Consider the following 17152-nt stretch of genomic DNA (forward strand, 5'->3'; position numbering starts at 1 on the left):
CATCATTCCCTCTTCACTGCATCTCACCAACCCACCACGGTGACAAAGGGACTTGCAGATATCTTCCTCGAGGGGCCACAGAAAAGCTAATGAACTGGGAGGAGGCGGCCACCTCTGGGTGGCTGACGAAGCAGCAGGGGCAGCCAATTGCACTGCGCCACCTGGGGCTCACAGCTCTGTGGGAAAATTCATAATCCTGGGGGCCACCGAGGCCTCAGGGGGAAAGTTCCACAGGCCCAAAAATCTATTTGCCCTTGTTAATTGTTTCAGGCGCAGCTAGGAGGGTGAACTTACCTTACGCTACATACAAGGCGGTCAAGGCACCTGGCAAGGGAAATCCAAAGGACCCTGGGAGAGGCTGTGGCTTTTTAATGAACAGCAGGATGGATTTCAGCTATCCGAGCCGGGCACCTTCTTCTCCAAATCAAAGATTATTGCAAAAAGGGAATTAAAATGTACTGAAGAAAGCCTCCTTCAGCAGGGGGCATTTAGGGAGCCTTCAGGAGCCAAATGCAGAGTGGTCAACCCACAGCAGAGAAAGCGCAGATCCAAACGCCCACGGCCTTGAGGCAGGAGAGCAGCGCAAAACTAGCCCATTTCAAGAGGCAAAGGTCAGATTCTCCCCTCAGCCTCTGCAGGGAACCACAGAAGCCCCAGAAGTGACTGACTTACCATCAGTTAGGCCACCGCACGAAGGAGAGCAAGGAGGGCGCAGTGACTTCCCCTTTGCTACAGGGGCCTGACCCTCCCCCCTTCTCTGAGGGCTGCTCCCTGTGACGTGGAAGCGAGTCATGCCGTGGCCAAGCTCCAAGCCCTTGGGACCTCTGCCCCGTGACCCGCCTCATCACAGCCCACAGGGCCTGAGCTGCTGCCTGCTCCTCAAAGCAGAAAGCCGAGGGACTGGGCACCAGGCAAGGAGCAGAGCCCCCAGAACACAGCTGTGCAGCAGAATCAACAGCAAGCCTTGTGGAAATTCACTTTCCTGGGACTAACCCCCCTGAGATTCTGGTTCAGTGGGCCTGGGGCGGGAGCCCACGCACCTACCCTTGAAACAAAGTGGTCTAGAGAACTCAGGGAAGCTTCCTCGTCCCTCATCCTGTTTCTTCCACGAGCTTTCTTCATTCCTCTTGTCTCCACGTGGAATACAAGGGCAGTGAGTGGAGACTTAGGAGAAAGCAAGGCAACGTGGAGATCATTCTAGAGTCTGAAGGCCCTCAGTTCCAAAGAGAGCTGCTCCCGTCTTTGTGCAAGTCATTTACACTCTCTGAAACTTAGTTTTCTTGTCTGAGGAATGACAATAAAGACATCTACCCACGTAGGGTCGTGGGGGTAATAAACACACATAAAATGCCCACTGCATTACTCTTAATGGCCAAAAAGCATTCATGTTATTTTTAGCTCTTTCTGTCAGGGCAGTTCTCCACATGAATATGTCTGCAAGAAAAACTGTACATGTAAATAATTGGCTTAGTCAGGCATAAAGGGAAAGAAAAAAATTAAATTACGACAACAAAAAACTGTAGTAAGAGGGGCCATGGCTGGATTCAGGTTATAGGGAGATGGTAGAAAGATGCACAGAGCAGTGATGCCACCCTATATCCAGGAGCTCTGCAGAGATAAGATTGGGGAAATCCACAGATTCACAAAGATTTAGGCACAAAGCTGCAGAAAGATATACTGCAACATTATTTATAAGAAGGGAAAATTGGCAATAACCTATAGGTATTTTTTTAAACATTATGATGAACATATGTTACTTCATTTCAGAAAAAAAAAAATGTTCCTTTTTAAATTTAGGAAAAGATTTTGGAATCCATTTGATGAGTTGAAAGCATTTTTAAATATCTAACTCTCTTTCTTCTAAACTCCAATATAATATTCAGATTAGAACATTCACATCAACAAAGGAAGGCCAGACATGGGCATGTCCCTCTAAATGTTCCCCATGGGAACAAAAGGCAAAATCCACTATAATTTTGGGTACCATCGGAACTTCTGAAGTACAAGGAGCATGGGGAAGGATAGAGGGAGGCAAAGGGAAAACAATGCATATAAAGAAGCAGGTGAGGGGCGCCTGGGTGGCTCAGTCGGTTGGGCGTCTGCCTTCGGCTCAGGTCATAATCCCGGGGTCCTAGGATGGAGCCCCGCATTGGGCTCCCTGCTCCGCGGGAAGCCTGCTTCTCCCTCTCCCACTCCCCCCTGCTTGTATTCCCTCTCTCACTGTGTCTCTGTCAAATAAATAAATAAATAATCTTAAAAAAAAAAAAAGCAGGTGAGCTCTCCAGTGTAATACTGAATAGTAGAAGAATTAGGTTTAATGCTTCACTTCCCCCTACACACACACACACACACACACAAAATGATGAGAACTTTGGAAATAAAACTCAGCATCACCTAACAAGTCCTTTCCCACACACACTAACAATCTATTTTTGTATTCCAGGGAGATTTGCAGCAAAGAATGCAGCTCCAGTAAAAAGAGGAAATAATTTCTATGCTGTACCTGGGTTTTTCTCACTTCCTTATTTTAAAATAATCACCCAACAAATTAAAAAAAAAAATCCAGAACAATAGTACAGTGTTCTATGCACTGAGTATATATCACCGTAGACATTTTGGAACTAAACAATCAATTCAAGTGTTCAGAGTAATTTGCCATCTTCTTGGATAACTTATAATGATATATTACAGTGCTGGGGGTTGGAAGAAACCTTCCAAATCATGTAGTCCAACCCCATCATTTTACAGATGAAGATCTTGGGAAGCAAGCTGCCTGCTCCAACACACTAAAGACTCTAATTAAAACATCTGCTCCATTTTAAGGTAGCTGACAAATTTGGAGAGGGGGTGGGAAATAAAATAAAACCTCCAAAACACTTTTTAGTGGAAGAGTAATTCATTATCAAGTGAAGCAGCAGTAAGGATTGTGATGGAAGTATAACCCTACTCTAATGTCAGGACCATTTACTTCTGGAAAACTGAGATTAAAAGTTGCCAGAGCTCACACATCGAATCTGTGAGTAGAGGCAGGGAAGAGAACTCAGGAACCCAGCCCTGAAGTCTGTTGGCCTAAGCACCAAACACTGGCCTAATTTTATACCTAAACTGACAGGTATCCAGGAGTCACTCTGATGTGATGGTGCCTCTACTTCCAGAAAAATGGAGACTGGAGAAAATGGTCCACACACTACAGAGAGACATGACCACTGACCTGGCAAAGGAAGGGGGGCTGAGACCCTTGCTCACATACTCAATGGACCCTTGATCAGCAGCATCAGCATCACCTGGGAACTTGTTAGAAATGTGGAATCTTGGGCGCCTGGGTGACTCAGTCGGTTAAGCGTCTGTCTTCAGCTCAGGTCATGATCCCAGGGTCCTGGGATCAAGTCCCGCATCGGGCTCCCTGTTCAGCGGGAAGTCTGCTTCTCCCTCTGCCCCTCCCCCCTGCTCATGATCTCTCTCTCACACTCTCCCTCTCTCAAATAAATAAATAAAATAAAAAACAAAAAAAAAGAAATGCTGAATCTTGGGCCCCACCCAGATCTACGGAGTCAGAATGTGCATATACTGACAAGATCCCCACGTCCTCCTGAACATAGGAAAGTTTGAGAATCACTTGTTTAGATAATGTAGCAGCAAAAGAAGTATAATTGACTATCTATAACCCCATTTACTTTAAGTTTCTGGAATAATTACCTTATTACCAGCTCTGCTCTCTAAAGCTTTTGATCTTTAAGCTTTAAGTTTTAAATGTTCTAAAATTTAGCCTAAATTTCAAATGGTCTCAGTGAATATCTTATCGAGTAGTCATGTTTTTCCAAAAGGTACCTCAATGTTAAGAAAAAATACATATATACAAATATGCTGGGAGCTTAACCATTTTTAAAGATTACATAGATTACAACTTGAGGTCTTCTTTTCCTGCTACTTTCTGCTGAGGTCATAGTAGGAACATGACCAATATTTCTTCAGGGGAAAGTTAGAAACCCCAGGGAGACCTGGTGAAGGAGGAAGACTAGATTCACAATAGAAATGTGTTCCTGGGGGCGCCTGGCTGGGTGGCTTAGTCTGTTAAGTGTTTGACTCTTGATTTCAGCTCAGGTCATGATCTCAGGGTTGTGGGATCAAGCCCCGTGTCAGGCTCTGCGCTCAGTGCGGAGTCTGCTTGGGATTCTCTCTCTCCTTCTCTCTCTGCGCCACACCCCCCACCAAATAAATAAATAAAATCTTAAAAAAAAAAAAAAGAAAGAAGAAATGTGTTCCTGGTGAAAAAGAGGAATTTAATGTAAGGGAATTTTATGGTCAAGAGGCTGTGAAGTTCACATGGCCCAGCCACAGCTCCAAAGCTGAATCCCTTTAGGCCACATCAACAGTCTCCACTCACATATTTCCAGGGTTGTGGAACTCACCACCTCCAAAGGCAATCTGTTCCATCTTTGCACGCTCTGTTAGAAAGGTTTCCTGAAATTTGTCTCCCTATAACTTTCAACAACCCTACAATCAGTAACCCCATAATTATTGTCCCTACCATTAATTCAACCCTGTTATCAATTTTCCATTACATTTCCCACTGGGATTTTCTTTCTTAACACAGAAAGTCAAAGATACAAGTCTCATGTATTTATGTATTTATTTCAATGAGACTAGGGCATGTTGTATTAGTGGGGTGTATGAAAATTTTATTTTTTGCTTTTATTTGAGGCACCTTAGGAAAACCTCATGTGTACAAGGAAAGTATTAAGATAAATTATCACAAGTTATAGAGAATATAACTAAGGGTATAATCATATCAAAAACCTAGTTTGGGATAGTACTGTTCTTAAACATTGTTTTAACCCTAAGCTTCCTGGGAGTCAAAGCAGGTATGAAATGGTGAAAAGAAGGTGATGCTTCGGAAATGTTTGAGACTCTCTGGCCTTGGGCAATCATAGGTTATCAACCCTGCAGAGTGTCTTAGATCAAGTCTTATTCTGGCCTCTTACAGAGAAGGAAACGGAAACCCAAAGAGGATAAGTGACTTGCCCAATACCGGGCACCTAGTTAGCACCATGGAGTGTACCTACCCCTGGTCAATGCTCTGTTTGGCATACTGCCAGACTCTGAGTCTGGAGTTTGTTAAGGAAGTTTGCCCAGCATACAAACCGGAGATACAGCACCACATTACTGGGCCGACCAAGGGCAATGGCTATGGGTACCTGAAAAGCAAACCTAAGCCATCCTGGCTCACACAGACCCCTCAAGTCCCAAAGCCCGTAAGTCTAACACCAGATAAGAAAGTTATATTGGCGCCGTAAGCCATCCTTCTTCCTTCTCTTTTCTAGAACTCCATTTGTCCCTACCAACCCATTCATTCTGAACTGCAGAGTTTCCACTAAGAAGCTTATTTTAATCTCCCATTAAAATAATCTCTTTCTGATGACAGGTTATTTGTTCTCAGAACAGAAACACCACCGTGAAACACTTCATTCTTTTGGAAACCCTTGAAGCTAAAGGCTCATAGCATATGGAGCCAGAGTCCTTAGTAAAAAGTAAATGATTATTGATCGATTTACCCAGGCATCTAAACACTGGGCTCACTGAAACAATACTAAAAGAATCCCTTCTATCATGTATTTTTTTTTAATAACACCACTGGAATCACAGACCTGTTCCCCTGAAACAAATAATATATTATATGTTAATTTAAAAAAAATAAAAAAAAAATAACACCACTGGAATATTTTAAAGAACAATCTGTCAGATCATGCAGCATAAGATGCCAGCACGTGACAATATATGCATGGAGCCCTGAATGACGGGCTGGTGGGTCACAGGGGCCTGCCCATGAGATCATAATGGACCACAGCAGGGACATAAGCCCATTCGCAGACATAACTACTTGTGTTTCAGTTCTTTGTAAGTTTAGGCAGATCAAAACTCCCTTAAAGCAATGAAGAGCAATCATGCAGGATCGGATTATGTGCTTTTTCTATCACTGTGTTCTTCTGAAGTAAAGAAAAGCAAACCCTAGAAGAATCTCTTATCCAGGTGACACATCTTTTATATTAACACTAGTCATTTATATCACAAATTAGCCAGGATCCCACTATGTTAAGAAATCTGGTCATATTTATTGGTTTAGAGCAGCCTATTGCTGGATAAAAGAATCGAGGAAGCTACATCAGCTTTTTAAGCTCAGTGGGAATTAGTGAATTCTTGATTCAGTTCATCAGATGAGATGGGGTGGATGAGCCCAATTAAGGCCCGAGTCCCAGCAGGGATAATTGAGCACCGTTAAATCAACCCATAACTGTCCAGGCTTCTTGGCTGGCATCAGGTATGTAAGATCTCAAACGGCGAGAGAACAGTGATAAACACAGAGCCCACTCATAGCCCACAGTGAGGCAAAAATAGAAAGCAAAAGAGGAAGAAGAGCTGTGACATGCCTCCATCCCAGAACGCATCTTCCGCTACTGTTCATCAGAGTGTATGTCACACTTCCTGGGGCCACTGAAGTCAGGAGCCCTGGCAGAGGGGACCAGAATCTTCCCACTTTAAAAGGAGAAACAGGGCAAAAGACAGAAGCTCGGCTACTGGGAAATAGAGAAGAGGGGTATTTCTCTATAAACATGTTGTCCAAAGTGACACATTTTTCCACAAAAATCTTAAGGGCCCTGATGATAAAATGGAAGCGGCTCACAGGTTTGAAAGCCGCCTCACCTGAAACGCTTGTGGCCTGGATGAGTCTTTTTTTTTTTTTTTTTTTTTAGGGCTTGCTTATCTTTCCTTGAGAAGACACCCTTACCTTCGGAAATGGCCTTCTTCACCGCTGCCACGTAAGTCTCGGGCTCGTCGTCACAGGTGAGCTCCTGCCAGTGCACCCAGTCCGGAAAGTAGTCCAGGAACTCTGGGCCGTCCTGCACCCCGCAGAGCAGCCGCACCACGCGCTGGGGAGGGTGGAAGGCTCTCTGCAGCAGGGGCAGCAGGGCCGGCTGGCAGAAGCACTGCACCAGCTCGGCAGACAGCAGCACGACGACGCAGCGGGAGCTCAGGAAGAAGTTCAGGTCCTTGGCCGAGAAGGAGGCGTCAGGGCTCAGCCTGTAAGTCAGCGTCTTCTGGCTCCGCACCTGCCGACTGGACAGAAAGAGGTCCTGGAGGTACTGGCACCACTCCTTGGCATCCGGGCCATAGACGATGAGGATGTCGCATCTTCCAACCGCCCCTGAGCAAGAACAAGGCAGAGAAGAAGCATGTTAACACACCTGCTCCTTCTGGGGCTCACACGACCTGCACGACAAACCATCCAGACAGGGGTCCTGGCCCCCACCATCTTGACGGAGCTGTCAAACCCTTCCCCTGCTTCCAGGCTCTGGTCCAGCCATACCTGTCTCCCTGCCTCTGCCCCAAGATGCCATGCCATTTCAGAACTTTACATAAGCTGTCACTTCTGCTGGCATGCTCTTCCACCCACAGCTGACGCCGGATAAGATGATGATGATGATGATGAGAGCAACAGCAAGCACCTTATATAGAGCTTACTATGTTCCAGATGCTCTTCCAAGCACACTGCCTAGTAAGCCCATTTAATCGTCGCAGCAACCTGATAAGGTAGAGAATACTATTAGCCCCGTTTGAAAGACGAGAAAACGGAGGTTTGGCAGGGTACATAATTTACCCGTGGTGACAGAGTCAGAATCTGAACTCAGACACTTTGGCCCCAGAACCTGGCTCTTTCCCAAATACAGTGATTATAAGCACAGGTACTGAATCAGGTGGCCAGAGTTAGCATCTTGGCTCTGTGAATTATTAGCTGTGTAACCTTAGGCAAGTTACTTAAATATTCTAAACCTCAGTTTACTCATCAGGAAATGGAAATATAATGGCAAAATTTATCAGTGTTTTGTGAGCATTAAATTAGATATTTCAGGGGCGCCTGGGTGGCTCAGTCGTTAAGCGTCTGCCTTCGGCTCAGGTCATGATCCCAGGGTCCTGGGATCGAGCCCCACATCAGGCTCCCTGCTCGGCGGGAAGCCTGCTTCTCCCTCTTCCACTCCCCCTGCTTGTGTTCCCTCTCTCGCTGTGTCTCTCTCTGTCAAATAAATAAATAAAATCTTTAAAAAAAATAAAAAAATAAAAAATAAATAAATAAATAAATAAAGTCTTTAAAAAAAAATTAGATATTTCATATAACGTGCTAAGCACTGCGCTTGGCATGTGGTAAGCTCTCACTAATTGGTAGCTGGAGTCCTCATCCACACAGTAAGAGAAACAATGCATGAATGTTAGCAGCAGCTGTGGGTGACTTAATGCTTTGATCTCCATAATACCATTGGGAGGGTGTCCCTCACCTCACCTGTGCTGGGACATAGGCTTTCTTCTTCTTCTCATAAAGCATAAGTGCCAGAAACAGTCCAAAGCCTCAGAGAAGCAGTGAGTTAAAAAGAGCTTTGGGGGCTCACTTGGCCCAAAGTCCTCATTTACAGATAAAAGAAACATTTCATCTGGGAAGATGAAGGGACTCAAATTCACACTCAGCAAACTAGTCACTAAGCCGGGACTGAAACTCAGGCTTGTCCCCTGGTCCCCTGTGCAGTTCCCCCACCACCAGTCCACCTGCTGCCTCCCATCAGGGATTCGGTCAAGAATCTTACGAGTAATAAAGCATATCTTCCAATTATCACAGTTCAAAGAAGCTTGGCTCTTAACACACCTGTTATTACTGTTAGAGGAGGCTTCATCTCCCACCAGCTCAACAAACTGTCCTTCGTGCCTTGGAAGGGGTGAGCGCAGAGGAGTCTCCACACGTCGGCACAATACAAGAAGGATCCTTCCTCCCACTCAAAGAAGGAAGCCGCTCAAGTCTGGTGAAGCTTGGGAATCATGAAAGTTGTGGATTGTCACAATTAAACACCACCCCTGGACCACATTTCACTGAGTAGTTCCTAGCAAAAAGGTTGGAGGCAGGACTGGGGTCAAGACCTGAGGCTGTAAACTCTGAAAACATCATGGGAGGACTCCCCCTTCCTATCCCATCTTCCACCATATTCAAAGTAAAAACAATGACATATAATATGTAAACCCAACACAGTTCTGATTTCCCCAGGGATAATATTACCAAATTTTTAAAAATAGCAAATAAAAAAAAAAGTTTGGAGTTTCTTTTTGGAGTCTCTGTTTTACTGGAGCCCTAATCCAGGGCTAATATAAAACCCAATAGGGGGGCGCCTGGGTGGCTCAGTTGGTTGAGCGACTGCCTTCGGCTCAGGTCATGATCCTGGAGTCCCAGGATCGAGTCCCACATCGGGCTCCCTGCTCAGCAGGGAGTCTGCTTCTCCCTCTGACCCTCCCCCCTCTCATGTGCTCTCTCTCTCATTCTGTCTCTCAAATAAATAAATAAAATCTTAAAAAAAAAAAAAAAACCTTTAAAAAAAAAAAAAAAAAAAAAAAAACCCAATAGGCTCTCAGTAGGAGCACATTGAACAGCCGGGGAGTACTTTAGAAGGGGAGGTGTGCAAATTTTAAAAGAAATCAGTTTTAGAAGGTAATATGGGGTGGGGGAGGAGGCAATCAGCAATTCTGATGACACCACGGCCTTCGTGGCTCTGCAGAAAACTCAATTCTGAGCATGGTCTAGTTCAACTGTGACTAAAACAGTCCATTTTAGGCTGCTTACACTGGTCCCAAAGTTTAAGCAGATTAAAGGCAAAATTTTAATGTATGGAAGGCAGTGTTGCAGCCTTCCATAAAATAAAATCTTTGCTGATCTCCGCGCCGCCCCCCCCCCGCCCCCATGTAACAGTTCTTTGTACTTCAATGGAGAAATAATTTCAGGACTATGGAAGGAACAAGATTGGCCAAGCAACACAACTATGGAGCTCATACTGAGAAAAGTAGAGTTAAGGCATCAGAATATGTTTACCTTCTTTCTGCCCCTCTTTTCTACATAGTTGGTTTATCCTCAGAGGTGAATGTTCTTCTAAATGTAAAGTGTTAATGCACATGAGTGTGCATGAGCTTGGCCCACCAGGTAGGCAATGTACAAGACTTTATAGTGCATTATAATAGTAAGGGTGTAATGTTAGCAATCTGTGCTTAGAATTCAGTTAAAAGTGCAAAAGTAAAAAGCAGTAGCCACCAACACTCCCTACCTATACCAACAAATATACTAGCAAATATCATGTCAACAATTTTTACAAATGGGCTGGAAGGAGAATAAGATCTCAGAGAAGGCTGGCTGTGGTCCCACACATTAGTGATGAAGCCATTGGGGATGTTTTCTTTCTTTTTTTTTTTTTTCAAAGATTTTATTTATTTATTTGACAGAGAGAGATAGCGAGAGCAGGAACACAAGCAGGGGGAGTGGGAGAGGGAGAAGCAGGCTTCCGGCCGAGCAGGGAGCCCGATGCGGGGCTCGATCCCAGGACCCTGGGATCATGACCTGAGCTGAAGGCAGACGCTTAACTACTGAGCCACCCAGGTGCCCCGGGGATGTTTTCAATAGATGGTAAAGAAATAAGGAAGAGAGAAGAGTATTTCCAAGAGCATAATAAGTACTCTTAAGAAAGCAGCTCAGATCTTGGAACAATGACTGACTTAGCAGGAAAGCAGCAACTTTAGAATGCCCTGACATGTGGCCGTGAGCGATGTATACCACTTTTATGAGGAGACAGTGACCCAAAGCAAAGCAAACCAACAATTTCAAATGACAAGTTCGGGGTCACTGAGGGAGTGAGTATTCATTTCACCCTGGATCCTGCCTCAACACGACCTGTTCTTCTGTTAACAGCACCATACAACATCCGCTGGGCATTAAAGACCTCTAGCCATCAAAGAGAGTGCAAATTATTAATAATGAGGGAAACTGGGTGTGGAATATATGAGAACTCTAATATCTTCAGTTTTTCAATAAATCTAAAACTTCTAAAATAAAAACTTTAAAATACAATTTAAATTTAAAAAAACACTTAAAGGGTTAGCCTCTTCTGTACGGAAAACATTGAAAACGTCTCATTCCTGGGGTTCTGGTGTTAAATTTGACACCCGCCCCCCAACTCCTTTGAGCAAAAGTACTTGAAAACGAAGTGGTTAGTGCCTCAAGACTCATTAATATGACAACCTACTTGGTCACCCACTTGTGGTGTGACTTGAGACCAGTATACTAAGTCTAAGCAAATTTTGCCTCAGTGTAAATGAGGACAATGAAATCTATCACCTTCTTGAATTTTGCTCCACTGCTGAAACTGAAAGCTGGGGAAATTCTAAAAAAAGCTCCAAAGTGGAAGTTAAAGTTCCTCCATGATATGCTGAATAACACAGGACCAAACACTTTGTCAGCAACCCTCTCTTGTGTGGGGACATCCCTTTTGTTAACGACAAATCCCTGCCTGTAACTGTAGGTCATTTCCTCACATGTGCCAAATCAATTCTCCCAGTTTGTTTATTAAGAAAAATGAAATCTATGATCTCACTGATATGTGGAATTTAAGAAACAAAACAGAGTATCATAGGGGAAAAGAGGAAAAAATAAAACAAGACGAAACCAGAGAGAGAGACAAACCGTAAGAGACTCTTAACTATAGGAAACAAACTGAGGGTTGCTGGAGGGGAGGCGGGTGGCGGAGGGGGTATGTGGGTGATGGACATTAAGGAGGACACGTGATGTAATGAGCACTGGGTATATATAAGACTGATGAATCACAGACGTGTACCTCTGAAACCAATAATACATTATATGTTAATTAATTGAATTTAAATTTTAAAAATTAAAAAAAAAAAAAAAGAAAAGAAAAATGAAATCCATGCGGGCACCTGGGTGGCTCAGTCCATTAAGCATCTGCCTTCTGCTCAGGTCATGATCCCAGGGTCCTGAGATGGAGCCCTCAGTCTGGCTCCCTGCTCAGTGGGGAGTCTGCTTCTCCCTCTCCCTCTGCCCCTACCCCCTGCTCAGGCTCTCTCTCGTTCTCTCTCTCAAATAAATAAATGAAATCTTTTAAAAAAGAAAAAGAAAAATGAAATCCATGAACCAACAGGCATCCATAAATCCTAAACAGAAATGAGAATGGGCCTTTGTCCTTGTAGAGCTTAAAGAACAGACTGGGCTATAGGTGAAAGCAATGGGTAACAGCGGGGGGGGGGGGGGGGGGCGGGCAACAGGGAGTGACGGTGGTGGTTAAGAAAGACAGTGACTGGGGCGCCTGGGTGGCTCAGTTGGTTAAGCCACTGCCTTCGGCTCAGGTCATGATCCTGGAGTCCCGGGATCGAGTCCCGCATCGGGCTCCCTGCTCAGCAGGGAGTCTGCTTCTCCCTCTGACCCTCCTCCCTCTCATGCTCTCTGTCTCTCATTCTCTCTCTCTCAAATAAATAAATAAAATCTTTAAAAAAAAAAAAAGAAAGAAAGACAGTGACTGAAAAAAAGCTTCCTTAGAAAGATTCAGAATCCATCTGAGAAAAGAATAGGGAGGAAGTGGCAGGCAGCTTTTCAAACCACCCCCAGCCCAGATCATTTCTTTAGTCTGCAGGTGACTCTGGTTCCCCATCCATCTGCCCTGAGCACCCTACTGAAGAGGGATGTGCCCTAGGGGAAGGTGACTAGGATAGGGAGGGGTCTAGTAATGACTCACATAAGGACTTCCAGACTCTGAAGGTTTCAAGTTTAGAAACTTGACAGGAGTATTGAGGGACCTCAAGAATCAGATGTGAGTTCAGATCACAAAACATTAAATGTACCTTCAAACCCTATTATCCTCTAAGTCTAGGGATGGGTAGAAAAATCTGGAGATAAGAGAAACCTTGGAGAAAAAGGGCAAGAAAAGGTATGCAAGCTTTCTTCAAAGATCTGAAGGCTGACACATGGAGGAAAGGATTGTGGTGGTTCACCCAGCCCCAGATGCAATCACTTGGGGAAGTCACTTATGGTTTCTTTGTCTCCTCTCCCTCATGTGTAAATGCAAGAGATACCATCAGGAACCTAGAGAATATTCCAGGGTAGGCTGATTCCATTTCATTTTATCTTGCTTGCCACGCTCTTTCAAAAACAGGGAGCCAAGATTCTCCTTGATTTCAATAAGAAAAGATGTCTTTCAAAAAAATAAAATCTGAATGCTTATCCTTCAGCAAAAGGAAATTTTAAAAGACCACATAATTCAGCCTTAAAAAGGAATGAAGTGCTGACATATACTACAACTTGGGTAAACTTTGAAAATGCTATGTTATATGAAAGAAAACACCGAAGACCACATACTATATGATCCCATTCACATGGAAGTCCTGAGTAGGGAAATCTACAGACACAGATGCAAAATTTAGGACTGGGCAGGAGGAGGGAATAAGAGGGTGATAGCCAAAGCATACAGTTTCTTTCTCTTTCTTTAAAAGAAATTTCTATTTCATAAATGTATACCCCCTTCACTCATTTCTCAAAATGAGTTTCTTTTTGAGGTAATGAAAATGTTCTCAAATGGACCATGGTGGGGTCTGCACCTATCTGTGAAGATACTAAAAAAACAATGAATGTATACTTTTTGTTTTTGTTTTGTTTTTAACTGTATACTTTAAGTGGGCAAAGTGTATGGTATGTGAATTATATCTGAATAAAACTGTTTAAAATAAGAAAAAGGAGGAGGAGGGGGAAGGGAGGAAGAGGGAGGAAGAAGTTGAGAAGCAGAAGATCACATGGAAGGATGACCTAGGTGACTCCACACCCTCTCATATCTTGTCAAGAGGTATTCTCACTGCCACCATGGGCCCTTGCACCTCCAGACCTCAGAGGGCCTCAGGGACCTCAGAGGCCCAGCTCCCACTTGAAGGACCTAAAGCGGTGTCTCGCCACAGCGCATGCTGACAGCAGGAGGGTGTGACAGCCCTAACCATTATAGACATCGGCAGAAGCCACTACAGAGCCCATAAATAGCCCCAGTTTGGCCACTGTGCTCGAGTCCCCATCTGAATGGAAGCACACTCTTCTAGCCCCTTCCGCCATGCCCTACTGGAGTCATACACACAGGACACTAGACGAGGGTGGTTTTCTCTGTCTCCTCTGTCCAAAGGCTCTCCCAGTTTGCTGTTTCTTGCACTTAACAGCCAGAGCCTGTTCTCAGCCATGGAAAGAGGTGGGAGCTTCACCAACCTCATCTCCTACTTCCCCCCAGTCACCCACCTACTCTACCACCTGCTCCCTGATCCTTAAATATACCATATACACCCATTTACTGTTCCTCTGAATGGAGCACTGTTCCCCCCCACATAACCTTTCAGATCTTCACTCAAATGTTCCTTTCTCCATGAGGCCTAATCTGGCCACCTTCTTTAAATTTATAAACCCAGGGCACCTGGGTGGCTCAGTTGGTTGAGGGTCTGCCTTCAGCTCAGGTCATGATCCCAGGGTCCTGGGATCAAGTCTTGCATCAGGCTCCCTGCTCGGCGGGGAGTCTGCTTCTGCCTCTGCCCCTCCCCTCGACTCATGCTTGCTTGCTCTCTCCCTCTCTCTCTCTCTCTCTCTCGTAAAAATAAACAAAGAAAATCTTTAAAAAATAAAATAAAATTGTAAACCCAACCCCCTCTACCCCCTCTACTGCTTTCCCAATGCACTTATTGTGAATTTCCTTATCAAGCATATTGCCTGCCCTCCCCCATATTCCATAAACTCCATGGGTAAGTAGCTTATGTCTGTTTTGATTGCTGAATATATACCTGACACCTAGAACAGTGCCTAGAAACAGTAGGCATGCAATAAATATTTGCTGAATGAATTTCCTCTACATAACTCTGCTTCAGCTTTTGAACGGAACGTGTGGACTATAAGCCTACTCTTAGCACAATACAGCTTCTTCTAACCTCCAGAGCCCCGCTTGAGAGCCACAAGGCTAAAACTAGCTACTTTCCCATTCCCTTTAAAGAATGAGCCTGTATTACCAAAGCTAATAGAACTCTTACCATTGACCTTCTCCACACCCCACCCCTCACACCCCACCCCCAACAACCCTCTCACCCCCAACAACCCCCCAACCCCCGCACACTGCCCCATAGACCTCAGGGGATATGGGGACAGTTGGCTCTTCATTCTAGGATCTGCCCACATCCTTCAAGAACAGTATCTTCTACTGGCTAACTAGATTTTAGTTTTCAAGAGACGTTTACATCCTGTTTATACATGTTATCTCTACTAAAACATCAGAAAATGGGTGAGGAAAATACAAGTAAGCCCACTTGCAAATACAGTAACTCTAATTTTCTCACCTAGTAATTCCCTGTTTACTTATCGCTTTTTTTTCTTTTTTTAAGATTTTATTTATTTGACAGAGAGAGACACAGCGAGAGAGGGAACACAAGCAGGGGGAGTGGGAGAGGGAGAAGCAGGCTTCCTGAGGAGCAAGGAGCCCGATGTGGGGCTCGATCCCAGGACCCTGGGATCATGACCTGAGCCGAAGGCAGACACTTAACGACTGAGCCACCCAGGCGCCCCTACTTATCGCTTTCTTGCACAAGACTGTAAACTCCCTGAGAGCAGAGACCAGGTTGTCCTGGTCACCACTGAGAGCACATGTATGTGCACAATAACTATCATAGTGCATAGTAAGTGCTCCTTAGTTGTCTCTATTACCATCATTATTACGTGGTTTGTCCTGGATCTTAGAGAGTGAGTAACTTTGGCAAGTGTACACACCCATGAACCAAAGAATCCAAGACAAATCAAGAACCCAGGACTCCTGGTAGCTTTCGATGGGTAGATTACCCAGTGGCCTTCACTTTTCCCCACTACCCAAAGTTCTGCAAAAGACGTAAGAAAACTAAAGCTAACGGAATGGTGTTCCTAGATTTCTATCGAAATTCTAGATGAAAAACAAAGCCTAGGATGGGTAGAGGAAGGGGGCTTGCGAAGGTGGCCCAAGGGCCGCCCGCGATCACCCGGCGCCCACCAGGGACTGCCTGAGCGCCCCCTATTGGTCCAATGGGGCCCTAAGAGAAGCATTTCCCAGAAGCCGACAAGTCGGCGCTCCGCCTTGTTTCCACGGGACCCCGGTTCACAGAGTTGGAAGAACAGGGGAAAGGACCCTCAGAAGCAACTAGAGCCAGTCGGAGAGAGGAAAGGAGACTTAGAAGACGAGGTACAGGGGAGGTGCAGGCGGGGGCAGAAGAGAATCGCGCGACAGGCTGGGAAGGGGGGCGTGGGAAAACTGGGGCGGGAGGTTTGCGCCGGGGAAGCGGGAAAGCGGGAAAGAGCAGAAAGCGCACAGATCCCGCGCGGAAGACGCAGAGCCGGGAGCGGGCGAGCGCTCGGACGGCTGCGGTGGGCGAGAGGGCGAGCCAGCGGGGAGGCTCGGGAGAGGGGCCCGGGCCCGCCTACGCACCTGAGGCTGCCATGGCGCGGGGCGCAGCTCACCTGCCCGCTAGCTGCGTGCGCGGGGCCGGGCCCGGCGGCGTCCCGGGGCGCGGGGCGGCAGCGGGGCCGGGCTCCGCGCAGCACCAGCCGCTGCTCTGGCGCTTCCTCCCGACGGGCTGCGAGGACTGGCCGCGGGGGCGTGTCCACAGGACCCGCCCCGCCTGCGGGGCACGGCCCGCGGCACCTGCACCCGCGGCCGTTGGGGAGGGGAAGTGAGAACCCCCACCGCGGCCGAGCCGCCGGCCAGCTCCCCGCACGGCCCCCGCTGCTCTGTCGCCAGGAGGCAGGGGGCGTCGCGCCACGTGCGCCCCACCCCCGGCGAAACCAGCCTGACTGGCCACCAAAGGGCAGCCCTAGGCGGAGGGGATGGGGAAGGAGGGAGAAGGTGGAGCTGCCCGACCTCTATGACCTGGGGCGGGGGTGTATCTGAGCACAGCTGGCCAAGCCATCTCCCCCTCCCCTGGGGCTTTCTCCCTGAGCCGCCACCCGGGCAGGAAAGGGGAGGGGGCAGGAAGGGGAAGAAGCACCTTCCCTGGCACCTGGACTAGGGTGCTTGGCGTTGCCCTTGATTACCCTCCAGTGACTTTTCTGTAATTCCTTGGACCTGGTCTCCTGATGGCACATAAGCACTAAAGATAATCTCCTATGATAAATGCATGATACAGTTATTACCTTTTCTGCCTTTGAGGTGGGACCTATTGTGTCTTCATGTGTGAGCTGAAGAAACAAGCCAACGCCTTGCTCCCTTGCTCAGATGCCCACAGGAAGTAAATGGTTCCAGCAGGCCTGAGTCCA

General features: G+C 46.3%; 1 protein-coding gene across 2 annotated transcripts in view; it reads right to left on the reverse strand.

Annotated features, from left to right (window-relative positions):
* PIK3AP1 (phosphoinositide-3-kinase adaptor protein 1) overlaps positions 1-16388 on the reverse strand; it is a 114609-nt gene extending 98221 nt beyond the window's left edge. The window contains exons 1-2 of one of the 2 annotated variants that reach the window (XM_021699859.1): positions 16326-16388; positions 6785-7201 (exon numbers count right to left, since the gene is read on the reverse strand). In XM_021699859.1, the coding sequence (XP_021555534.1) occupies positions 6785-7201; positions 16326-16338 (430 nt within the window). In that variant the 5' untranslated portion in view covers positions 16339-16388. Of the gene's footprint in view, positions 1-6784; positions 7202-7363; positions 7461-16325 lie in introns of those variants that run through there. The other variant, XM_021699858.1, reaches the window with a different exon arrangement.
* Positions 16389-17152: the final 764 nt, after the last annotated feature.

The sequence above is a fragment of the Neomonachus schauinslandi genome, chromosome 6 (assembly GCF_002201575.2).
Source record: "Neomonachus schauinslandi chromosome 6, ASM220157v2, whole genome shotgun sequence".
NCBI classification, from domain to species: Eukaryota; Metazoa; Chordata; class Mammalia; order Carnivora; family Phocidae; genus Neomonachus; species Neomonachus schauinslandi.